The 12,108-nt window shown below is 44.5% G+C and overlaps 3 protein-coding genes across 3 annotated transcripts; all 3 read left to right on the top strand.

Moving 5' to 3' along the window:
• Positions 1-2,859: 2,859 nt before the first annotated feature.
• LOC123112422 (AT-hook motif nuclear-localized protein 10) lies at positions 2,860-6,789 on the top strand. The gene is made up of 5 exons (XM_044533403.1): positions 2,860-4,189; positions 4,665-4,717; positions 4,892-5,023; positions 5,203-5,364; positions 6,232-6,789. Exons 1-5 carry the CDS (start codon positions 3,637-3,639, stop codon positions 6,517-6,519), a joined length of 1,188 nt encoding a protein of 395 aa, XP_044389338.1. The 5' UTR covers positions 2,860-3,636; the 3' UTR covers positions 6,520-6,789.
• Positions 6,790-7,142: 353 nt separating this feature from the next.
• LOC123112423 (uncharacterized) lies at positions 7,143-9,631 on the top strand. Its single transcript, XM_044533404.1, has 2 exons — positions 7,143-7,554; positions 9,273-9,631. The coding sequence occupies exons 1-2, from the start codon at positions 7,375-7,377 to the stop codon at positions 9,444-9,446; spliced, it is 354 nt and encodes a 117-aa protein (XP_044389339.1). The 5' UTR covers positions 7,143-7,374; the 3' UTR covers positions 9,447-9,631.
• An 855-nt stretch (positions 9,632-10,486) lies between these two features.
• LOC123112420 (uncharacterized) lies at positions 10,487-11,264 on the top strand. The gene has a single exon (XM_044533402.1). The coding sequence runs from the start codon at positions 10,716-10,718 to the stop codon at positions 11,055-11,057; it is 342 nt and encodes a 113-aa protein (XP_044389337.1). The 5' UTR covers positions 10,487-10,715; the 3' UTR covers positions 11,058-11,264.
• The last annotated feature ends 844 nt before the right edge of the window (positions 11,265-12,108 follow it).

The raw sequence follows: 12,108 nt of genomic DNA, 5'->3' as shown, positions 1-12,108 counted from the left end.
AAACCTATCGAACAGAGCAAATTCTGGTCAGACCTTTTCGAGGATAATTGTATCTAGTCAAATCCCATTAAATTAGTTAAACTAGTCAAACTTCTTTGGAAGCATATTTATCTGTTGACTTCCTTCCACATTCATACAAACCTAGAAATTATAGGAAAAGGAATCAAAGTGTTTCTTTTACTAAAAGTGAATCAAAGAGTTGAAACCGGAATATGTATTATAGAACATAGTTGGTTGCATCCAGTTGGGTGAGACTAACAACTCTTCGAATCTTTTTATGGGCATATGGAATGGAATACCCATTCGATTCATATCTTATGACCTTGATCATCATTCAGTGTACTAACCCTTTTCCTCACATAATTACTCGCTCTCTCATACTGTATCATGTATTTCAGATCTCGTATTAATATATCACCATCGGTTCTTCTTGCTCCACGCAGGCATTCGGAATACAACCACCCAATCAATCTATTGCCTCGCTATCACAACCTCGTCAGAACTCGGTATGCCCTCACTCCATCTTCTTCCCAACCATGCCATTGTTTATTTCACTGCAGTTTGTTTATTGGGTCCACCACTTTTTTGGTGACTACATTGTTTAGATCTGAATGAACCATGGGTGATGTTCACGCTCGTATGTTTCCTAGTTCTACTATTATTATTTTTGAATTCTCTATCACAACGAACATAAAAAGTATTTTAAACATTTCTCTTAATTATTATATTTACATGATGGACTAAATACATGTGATAAAGGTGAATTTTCATATGAATGAGTCAAATATTTTCGAAAACATATGGATCTAGTTAAGTCATTTTGAAACATTTGGATCTGGTCATAAGCTTTCTAGAACATGCGATGTGGTCAAATTGTTTTTGAAACACATGGATCTGGTCAAATCCATTGAGAACAAGAATCTTGTCAAATCCTTCATCTAGATTCGCCCCTTTTAAACCATATATTTTTTAAACATGTTAGTATATTACAAAATAATAATTAAACAGTAGATCTGGTCAAATCCTTTTTTAATAGGACAAATTATAATCTTTAGTAAAGAGCTGAATATAGTGAAAATCCTATGAAAGCATGTTTATCTTGTCAAAACCTGTCGAAAACATATGATCCTAGTCAGATCTTTTCGAGTACAATTGGATCTAGTCAAATTCCACTAAAACAAACATGGTGAAATCTGTTTGTTAAGAAATATGTTAGAAGCATATTGATCGTATGAATTTTTTCCATATACATACAAACATGGTGAAATCTGTTTGTTAACATATTAGTGTGGTATTTATTTGTGAAATACACGCTAGCCTGGTCAAAGAAAAGCGTGCTAGCTAATTTATGGCGTTGGTAACCGAAATATGCATTGTAGAACACGTTTGGTCGTATCTAATTGACTAGGACTAGCAACTCTCCAGCTCATTTTGGATGTATGTAATAGAATACCCATTCAATTCATATTCAATGACCTTGTTCACCATGTAATGTCTTAAATTTTATTCTCATATCATTAATAGTTCAATCCATTGTCACCTATTTTTCCTAAACCTTAATTCTTCCAACTCCACCCTACCAATCGAGATACAACCATCTCGCGGACCTATCTCCTCACCATATTAACCTTGTCACATCTCGGTATGTCCTTGCTCCATCTTCATCCCAACCATTCAACTCTTCATGCCTAGGTTGTTTGTTTATTTACATGGCCATTTGTTTAGTGATTACTTTTATTAGATCCGAATGAGCCATGAGTGACATATATGCTTGTATTGTTTCCTGACTGTAATGTTTTTACTGTTCATTTATGCATCCCCACGAATTATAAAAGGTATATAGTTCAACCCTTTTCCATAGTTATCAGATTTTACACAATGATGTTTACCTTGATTGCAGTGATAAGTCATGATCATTTATTCGTACTATCTTTATACACTATTGTCAAGAATATTGCACATAGATGACAATACGTATTCACACCTAGCATGATCCAAATAATTGTTGCCATGACAATATAGTTGTTAATTCCCGTATAACTTAGTCAAGCCTTTTCTGAAAACATATGGATTTGGTCCAGCCGCTTTGAAATGTTATGGTTATTGACATACTTTAAAAAGCATACAATGTGGCCAAAGTGTTTTCAAAACACATGGATCTAGTCAAATCCCATTTTAGAGCAAGGATATTGTCAAATCCTTCATCTTGATCTGGCCAAACCCTTTCAAAATGTTTGCATGTGGAAAAAGATCCATTGAAAACATGGCAATTTAGTCAAAACCGTTCAAAAGTATAGATCTGGTAAAAAAAATTGAAAACATATAAATATGATGAAATCCTTTTTTAGCATATAATAATATTGTCAAATCATAATTTTTTTCAGAACGAACCTTTAGTGAAATTCCTTTGGAACATGTTAATCTTGTCAAAACACCGTCGAAAAAGTCCAAATCTTGCGGGAACATTTTTAGGACAACTGCATCTGGTCAAATCTCATTAAAACAATTAAATTAGTTGTAACCTTTTTAAAAACTTATTGATGTGGTGAAACCCTTCCATAGACAAAAACAACCATGCGAAATCATTTGGTTAACATATGAATCTGGTCAAGTTTTTTGAAACACATACCAGTCTGGTCAAAGCAATGCATGCTATGTGTAATTTATTATTGGCTTTGCTAGCCAGTTGGCATGTGGTGGTAGGGAGGGGAGGGGGAACGGCTTTGGGTTAGGTCCATGTGCACAGTGAAAAACAGACAACAGCAAAAGAAGAAAAATATACACAGGGGCGGATAAAGCCAAAAGCAGAGGAGGTCACAAAGTAAATATAATAAGTGCCCTGGGGGGTCAAATAATGTAGACCCTTACCAATGCAGCCCTGACGCGCCTCACTTACCTGCCCGTTTTTAATCCCCCCGGCAAACCAAATTTAATCCCTTTTCCTTTTCTCAAAAGATTACGTGAGAGCGGGGGAGTTTAGAAAGAAAAGCAAAAGAAGAAGAAGAAGAAGAAGAAAAAAGAAACGAAATTGGGAGGAGAGCTCGTGAGGGCTCCCAAATTACGTAGGAGATAAGCGAAATCCCCAAATTTCTCCCCCCATCTCCTCCCCCGTCCGCAGTCGTTTGAGTGGCCTGCGAGCGAGCGAGCGCCCCCCAGCTCCGTCTTCCCCGCGCGCAGTACGAGCGTGCAGCCGAGAGCTTCGCTTTGCTGCTGCTTTTGTGTTTCCCGACCGATTATTTTCTTGTCTTTTGTCCGTATTTTCCCGGTATTATCCTGATTTGCGGTGGTTTCTCGGTGATTTTGCCGCGTCCGCGCTCGGGCGGGGGATCTGTAATTTCTGCGCCTGGTCTGCCAAATCCTCTCGCCGGGGCTTGGATTACCAACCACCCCGCATTATTTTTCCATTTCGTTCTGGTTTACCGTTTCTTGCTCCCGTTTTCTTTTCGTTTTTTCCTCATTTTTCCCGTCATTTGCGGCCTCCTCCCACTCGTCCCAAGATACTGTGAGCTCTGTTCGTCGTCAAAGATTTCGAGCTCTGTGCGCGCGGCGTGGGGTTTATGGTTTTCTTATAGCTGCTGCCGAGCTTGCTTGTTCTGCTTCTGGGTAGGAGCTTTGGCTTCTGCTTTTTTTTGAGGAATGATGGAGGTGAGGGCGTCGCAGGAGCAGCAGAGAGGGATGGCCGGGAGGGAGCCGTTCGGACTGCCCAACAGCCCGCCCACGCCGCAGTCCTCCGGACCCGTGCCCAACATGCGCATGACCTACGGCGAGGACGGCAACGCCTACTTCCTTAAGCCGGGCTCAGCTCCGCCGCCGGCGGAGGCGTACCAGCCAGGGGGAGGCGCTGGCCTCAACATGCCGGCTGGCCCCAACGCGGCTGCTGCGGGGGGCAATGGCGGGCCAGCGTTCGAGCTCAACATGGAGGAGGAGGCCGCCAAGAAGCGCGGCCGCGCAATGAAGTACGGCGACGACGGCTCCACGTCCCTGGCATTGGTGCCCGTGCCCATGCCCGAGGAGCCTACTGCAGTGGCGCCCGGTGATTCCGGGGCTTTCTCGGCGCCGGCCGTCAAACCGGCGGCGGGCGGCGTGCTGGCGGTGCCGCCGGTGGGGATGAAGAAGCGGGGTCGCCCAAAGGGCTCCACCAACAAGGTGAAGAAGCAAGACAAGGTCATGTCTGCGCTTGCTTTCATCGGTAAATCTCTCTCTAACCTTCTCCATTTTTCTGTTATTACGGCTTTAATTACTTTTGTGAAACAATTAGAGGAATTATTTACCTGCCCTTTATTTAATTTAATTACCTCTTTAGATATTCGAAATTTACTGCCTAGCCTCTGGACATACTGAGTAGCTTTGACTAGATCTGGGGTGTTGTACTGCGTGCAGACTGCAGGTGGAAATTACTGCTGTACCCCTCTTGCTTTTCAAACTGTAGCCTCTTTACTGTAAATGTCGTACAGGCTAGCTTAATTGAATAATTGCAGTGATTTTTGAAATAATACATAGTTAGGGATCCCTACTATTTTATAGTTTCATTACTCAGCTGAAATTTAAACTTTTAACTGAAGTCTTGTGTGTCTGTCTGACTGAAGTTTAAAATGTGTCGCCCTGCTTCTTCTGAGATCTATACAGGTGTTTGAACATGTTCTTGGTGAAACTGTATTTTGCAGGGACTGCAGGAGCTGGCTTTACTCCACATGTAATTGCTGTTCAAGCTGGAGAGGTAGTAAAAATTCCTCCTCAATCCCATATTCACATTGAAGCAGTGTCTGTTATAATATGTATTTTCGCATGTCATCCTGAGCACATACCAAAAAGCTGTGCATTTTCTGATTTTCACAATGTAACTACAAATGCTCCACAGCACTTGCGAATAACTTTGAGTGGTGCATTGCAGGATGTGGCTGCAAAGATCCTGTCATTTGCGCAGCATGGAGTTCGTGCAGTTGTTGTTCTTTCAGCAAATGGCGCCATTTCAAACGTGACCCTTAGGCAATCTGCCACTTCAGGTGGGACGGTCACATACGAGGTATGCACTTCTTATTCAAGATAATACATCTCTTTCGATGAAATGGTGATTGCCGATATACAAAAGTTCGAGAAAAATGAGGCCTGATCAAAAACTGAAATAGCAGTTGTGTTGAAATCACTGTGGACGGCTTTGTCTACGACAGGTTTGTAAGTGATGGTTCTTGTTTTCTGCCACAGGGCCGATTTGAAATACTGTCACTGTCTGGATCGTTCACCGTGCAAGAGACTGGAGGCCATCGTAGCCGGACCGGTGGGCTGAGTGTTTCACTCGCAAGTCCTGATGGCCGCGTCTTGGGTGGCGGAATTGCTGGACTTCTGATTGCCTGCACACCTATTCAGGTCTGTTTTTTCACACCAGCCTCAAATCTCTGTAAATCATATATGTGCAGCCATAGTTTCACTTTCATACTGTACATAGCATTCCTGATGAAACTTTCTAGTACATTGCATATGCCAAAATACAGCCAAAAGTAAAATCCTTTGCATATTTTCGTCCCAGCATGTTAGCATTCTTCAGTTTCTTTACTGCTTCAAACTGAGAATAATAGCTTTACTTATGTTACTTTGTACATTACAATTGCCAATCTTTTCTATCTCATATACTAGCGAAAAGTAAAATTCTATGCATGATTCGGTTTCAGCGTATTAGCATTCTAGCAGAACTGTCTGTCTCCTGGGTTTTGGTTTATGATGTGTATGTAAAGGCCATGCCTCTCTGACGGATATTATGTGCACACTGCTGAAACTTGAATTCTGCTTCATGATTCTATTCCTCAATAGCCAGACTGCTATTTACAGTTAGTTCTCTAGGGTTTCCACGTCATAGGCATCCACCTACTAAGATCAGTTCTCTATTAGCAAGAAAAATTCTTTTCATAATTTCGCTTTTGAGTGATTCCTCTGCTTCTTTACTGCAGCAATCGTTTGATATATAGCTTCACATGTGCATCATGACTGCCAATCTTTTCTAGCGAAAAGTAAAAAAAAAAAACAGTGTATTAGCATTCTTCAGTATATTGCTCCTATATTTTGGATTCACGTTGTTTCAGGATTTTATTTCTCACTAGCCTGCCATTTACAATTACTTTCCTAGACTCTCCACATCATTCATTGGCATCCACATATTAGATCAGTACTGTATTAGCTAGTCATATTACACTAAAGAAATGAGTCAGTGACTAACCAGTGCTATCCTTGTACCCACAGGTTGTGGTGGGAACCTTCAACACGGTCGCCGAGAAGAAGGCGCCGAAGCACCAAGCTGCTGCTGCACATGAGCCCGCATCCGCGCCACCGAGGATGACGCCGAACTTCGTGCCGGCGCCGATCGCCGTGCCGCCGCTCGCGACCGCTCCCATCAGCGTCGGGATGGCCCAGAACAGCCCGCCGTCCAGGGGCACGCTCAGCGAGTCCTCCGGGAGCCCGATGAACCAGGGCGTGCCGGCCGCGGCCACTCCCAGCAACAGCGGCCTGTCCAGCATGCCCTGGAAGTGAGCTCAGTGTCTGTCTGCATGCCATCGTCGTCAGTGACCAGCTTGACGTAGAATCCTGAAGCAGAAGAGAGGGAAAAAAAAACCTGAACTAGATGTTACCGTTGCCTTAGCGTAATTTCGTGGTCGAGACTGTTTGTTTAGGCGTTGAACTGTTTAATGTGTCGTCGTGGGTTGTTGTTAGCCCGGATGTCGTGGATTAATGTGTCGGATTATCGTCGTGTCGTCGTCGAGTTTAACCGGTGGTTATGATAAATTTATGAACCTTTGATAATTGGTGTTCTCTGCTGGGTGTGTGGCTGTGATGCTGATGGTTATTCTTTTTGGTTTTGGTTTTGGTTTTTGCAAGTTTTCCGGTGGTATTGCTAATCTTTCTGCTGCTGTGATGCTGATGGTTTTTCTGTTTGGACTTCTTTCTCTCTCTCTCTTTTTTTTTTGCAAATTTTCCGGTGCTGCTCCTAGTCTTCCTCTTTCTGCTGCCGTTGCTCGGTTTTGCCAGCGAGTGCGTCTTCAGCTCTGGTTTACGGTCTTCGTAGAATACGTCTTCAGGAGGAGGCGACGGTTTAGAGATCACAGGAGGCGTCCAGATGCTGGGTCGTCTCGCTGGTGCTGGGTCCCACATCTTCTCTTCCACACAGCACAGGCGCTACAGCCCAAACGAGAAGACGGCCAAGAGAAGACACCATCGGCGCACGAGACTTGCGGCGCCCACCAACCTCGACGCGCCGGAACCCTAGCCAGCCGCCCATGGGTATCGCCGGAGGGCGGCGCCAGTAGCGGGAAACGGGAGGAGGAGGAGGAGGAGAGCGGAAGCGGAACCCGCGCGCGCGGTGTAGATTAGGAGGGGAGGAGGGGCGAGATGTCTGTGCGGATCAAGGCGGTGGTGGACAGGTTCGTGAAGGAGCTGCAGGAGGCGCTGGACGCGGACATCCAGGACCGCATCATGAAGGAGCGGGAGATGCAGAGCTACATCCAGGAGCGCGAGCGCGAGGTCGCCGAGAGGGAGGCCGCCTGGAAGGCCGAGCTCTCCCGCCGCGAGGTAGTAATCCAACACCCCAGTACTCTCTGTCTCCTTTCCCACCAGTCCGATTCATCTGCGTGAGTATGCCCTGGCGTTAATTCAGTTGGTGGTGGTGTCCATGGCATGGTGCCTTCAGAGTAGTTCAGATATCGGTTGCTGCTGAATGCTGGTGCATTTGAGATTTTATCAGTGATCTCGTATAGTCGCTGAAGGAATTCTGAAGTTTGAGTGACGTAGTTAAATTTGGTTGAAGGTGTTTGTTATGTTTGGTGTCGATTAATCAGTAATCGCTGCGTTTTGGGAGCAAATTTCCCATCTACGTTTACTATGAGCATCTTTGAGGTCTGAGGTTCAGACGCACTGGTTCCGGTAGTCAGTGACTGGATGTTCACTAGCCAGCTTCTTGCACAGGCATGAAAATTGGTGGTGATATACGGTAGTGATGTGACTGGGACTACTACTGCTCGTATCATAGTTCTCAATTCTAAGTAATGGGAAGGAGTGAGGTTAGAGGTTCAGGCGCACTGGTTATAGAATTCAGTGATTGGATATGAACTAGCCAGGTTCTTGCACTTGCATGAAAATTGCTGTTATGATTACCGTATTATGCAGCAGTGATGTGAGTGGGACTACTCCTGCTCGTGTCATAGTTTTCAGTTCTAAGTAATGTGAAGGGGCCTTTTATCTTGTTCTAAAGAATGTCATGTTTTTCTATTGCTAAACTGATAGAACCATAGTGATGTGGTGCAAATGTCAAATTGTGAGCCTATGCATAGGATTCCCTTAATATAGGAGTAAAGCTGTGCTTTAATTATTACTATTGTCACAACTATATTGTTGTGAGAGAGCAGTAGTTTTCTTGAAGCCTGTGGCTCAGTCCGTATTCGGGATTCCTTCTGACGAAAGTGCTCTTATCTTGCATGACTAGCACCAGCCAAAGATACCTACCTCTCTTGTTGATTGACTGCTGAAATTTTATTTTCTTTGTTGGAAAATGACTACTGAAATTGAAGGCACCTTTTGATTTGTTTTCCTACATGTTTTTTTACTATTGTAGCTATTGTTGTTATGTCTCGGCATGTTGAGCTCATGTCTATGTATTCTGGTCTGGCCAGCAACTCATAGAAATACTGAATATTATTTGTAGATTGCAAGCATATTTTGTGCTGTGATATCAGAAAGATGTGGTGGTGTCTTGTCATATTCTGAGCACCAAGTTGATTGGGTAAAATACAATGGCTTGTGTGGTTGGTACACACGATTTCAGGGTGTCATGTGCATCTTAAAACAAAAGTTGTGGATGTCCAACATTTGACCTGCAACAGACTGCACAAAAATTGTCCAGGGAGAATGCAAATTCACTATAGTTATCTTTCTGGCTGTAACAAGATATCTAATAGAGACACTGTTATGCTTTATCATTTATGCTCTCAGCTTCATTAGGAATGATTCTAGGCTTGATATCAGCGTAGTGAGCCCTGTTGCGTTGATTATCTTTTCTCATATTAGGAGCAGGATAAGTTAAGTGCACATTTTTTCTCTCATACCAAAGACATTTATTTGAACTGTGTTAGAAGCAGACTTGAACAGGACCTTCTTAATCTTTAAAAAGATTTTCGGACAGGTAAAAAGTGAAGTGTGCCGAATTGATAACCCTAAAACATATCCATTCCTTCTGAAATGACATCAGTGTTTCGTTATCATGGCTTGACTGACAGACTAGTCATCTTTGACAGGCTGAGATTGCGCGGCAAGAGGCGAGGCTGAAGATGGAAAAAGAGAACCTGGAGAAGGAAAAAAGCGTCCTCATGGGAACCGCCTCCAATCAAGACAACCAGGACGGAGCCCTCGAGATCACCGTCAGCGGCGAGAAGTACAGGTGCCTTCGTTTCTCCAAGGCGAAGAAGTGACAGGACGAACGAGGCGCCGAGGAGACGGCCGTGTACTGAAGTAGGGGTAGATCTGTGTACCAAATCGCCAGCGTTGGGCCTGATTTTGATTCAAATTGGATTCTTTCTGTACAGGGAATTCTTAAGATGTGCGTTGTGCGCAATAAAATGCATAGCAGCTCATGCCGAGCTAAGGATTTTCATTATGGTCGTTGTGCAAGTTTTTTTAGGGGGCGGGTGGTGTGCAAGTGCAACTGCTGCAAATGGGACTCAGGGGGTGTTTGGTTCAGGGACTTTTTAGTCCCAGAGACTAGAAAAAGTCTCTAAAAAGTCCATAGGAATCAAACGGAAGGGACTTTTTCTACAGGATTAGAAAAAGACTCTACTGAAGAGTCTTTTTTGATTAGTCGCTGGGACAAAAAAGTCCTAGGACTTTTAAACAAAACAACCCCTCAGCCGATGGAGGCTCGCCTGTCAGCTGTCATTGTCTTGTGTGGTACAGTACACCATACCAGGCCCAGCTATGCAGCTATGCTAGCAAGTCGTTAACCACTAGACCAGTTCAGTGCTGGCGGTACGAATGTTGCAGTATTGATTCTCCGATGTTTTCCCTTGATTTCTTCTAGGCCAGCATTAGCATATCAGGCTGTCTCGGTGTTCCAGCTAATTGGGCGCTAAGAAACTGTCAGCGGCCATGACAGCCTCTCGGTATTCCTGCCAACTTATATATATCATCTTAACCAAGCTCCCCGTTCTTAACAGCTACGAAAACTGGCAAATCTTCTCGGCTACTCCTGGAAATTTCCTTGTAAACAAAGCGTAGTGCAGCACATTGCTCGGTTAAGTCCACCGAATGTGAGCAACAGCCTGTGTTGTGTACCAGAGCACTTTATGCCACTTTATTTTTATATAAACGTACACACGTCTTGAGATGGCACCAAAAAATTCCAGCTTTGGGAACAGCCATTTGTTTAGCCTTGGAGTGCCATTAACGGCTGGCCCATTTGGCAGCTGGGGAAGCGAGCGGAGAAACGGTCGTCGTCCTCCGGGCCACGCACGGGCCCCGCAGCCCAGCTCGGGCGAAAGCGCCATGGAAACGCTCTCGAACGACACACCCCCGCACCCGCAGGAAACGCGCGTCCGTCCTCCGTCGCCGTTGCCGCCACGTCTATAAAACCACCCGCGACCGCGAGTCCAACGCCACCACCACCCATCATCATCCATTGCTCCTGTGCGCCTACGTGCGAGCCGCAGAGAGAGGAAGGCTTCCTGTCCTGTCGGTCGGTTGACATGGGCGCCACGTCGTACGAGAGGCTGTCCAGCCACGGCGCCGGGAGCGGGCGCCGCGGAGGAGGGCTAGGGGCGTGGGCGGCGCTGAGGCGCGGGCTGGCGCGGCTGTGCGCCGCGCGGCGGGGGCGGTGGGCGCCGGCGAGGGGCATGCTGGTGCGGGCGCAGGGGAGGAGCTGGCGAGGCCGCAGGAGGGTGGCGGCCGGATGCGGGTACGACTCGGAAAGCTACGCGCGCAACTTCCACGACGGGCTGTGGAAGGCGGAGGAGGGCGCGCCGTGGAGGGCCGCCGGGCCGGCCATCGGCGCCTGCAGGCTCGCCCGCGCCGTGTCCTCCCTCCAGTGATTCATTCTTTTCGGCGTTTTGTGATCGCCCTGTGCGCTGTGAGGTAGCTATTGGTTATTTTTTTCGTAGTTTGATTAATTGTAGGACAGTTTTGTTTGTAGTTTGTAAATCAGGCCCGCGGAATTGAATAAATCTAGATGTACATGGCAAGTTTTTTGAGTTCGTTTGAAAATTGGAACGATGATACTACCTCCGTTCCTAAATATTTGTCTTTTTTAAAATTTCAAATGGACTACCACATACGAATGTATATAGCTATATTTTAAAATGTAGATTCACTCATTTTACTCCGTATGTAGTCACTTATTAAAATAAAGACAAATATTTAGGAACGGAGGGAGTACATGGGAAGAGAAAAAGGACAGACATGTCGAATGTTTGGCGCAAATTATGATATGGCACGAGCAGTAAGCTATCTCAAAACCTGTCAACAAAAAATTTGAAAGTTTAGAGATATAGCAAATATACCAACTCATTAGCTCCTTACAAAATGGACTTATTAACAGCTCATGTAAAATAACTTGTGGTTACTTTCAAAAGGAGCTTTCTTTTGAAAAGGAGGAATACCCCCGGTCTCTATATCAATCGATGCATGCAGCCATATTATTAAATAAAAATGTAACAAGGTCATAAGGTCCAAAAATGCTCATTTCAAAAGGAGCTACAGGGTAAATGCTATCATGTTCACACTTACGTCTCGTCACTGGCCGTGTAGGGTTTAGCCGTTGGTTTTACACTCACAAATTAATTATCATGTACCACACGAGCACCCTCAATACAAAACAAAAGTAAATAAACTTGCTAATACTAGAATATATACAATGATTTTTACATTTCCAAATATATAACAAAAAGTTTGGTGCTTGTAAGATGACCAAAATTTGGTACTAACTTGGATATTGTTTCAGAATTTTTGACAAAAAATAAATAAGGATAAGCTTAGTTCTACTATGAAACTTTGAGATGCCTATATCACAGGAATTTCGGTGCATTTTTAACAAAATAAGTCTCATTGGCACACACTAGTCGAGCTGTTGTGAGTTGGCTTTGT

The sequence above is a fragment of the Triticum aestivum genome, chromosome 5B (genome assembly GCF_018294505.1).
Source record: "Triticum aestivum cultivar Chinese Spring chromosome 5B, IWGSC CS RefSeq v2.1, whole genome shotgun sequence".
NCBI classification, from domain to species: Eukaryota; Viridiplantae; Streptophyta; class Magnoliopsida; order Poales; family Poaceae; genus Triticum; species Triticum aestivum.
Note: the sequence above shows the minus strand (reverse complement) of the source record. Positions and strands in the feature narration are given on the sequence as shown.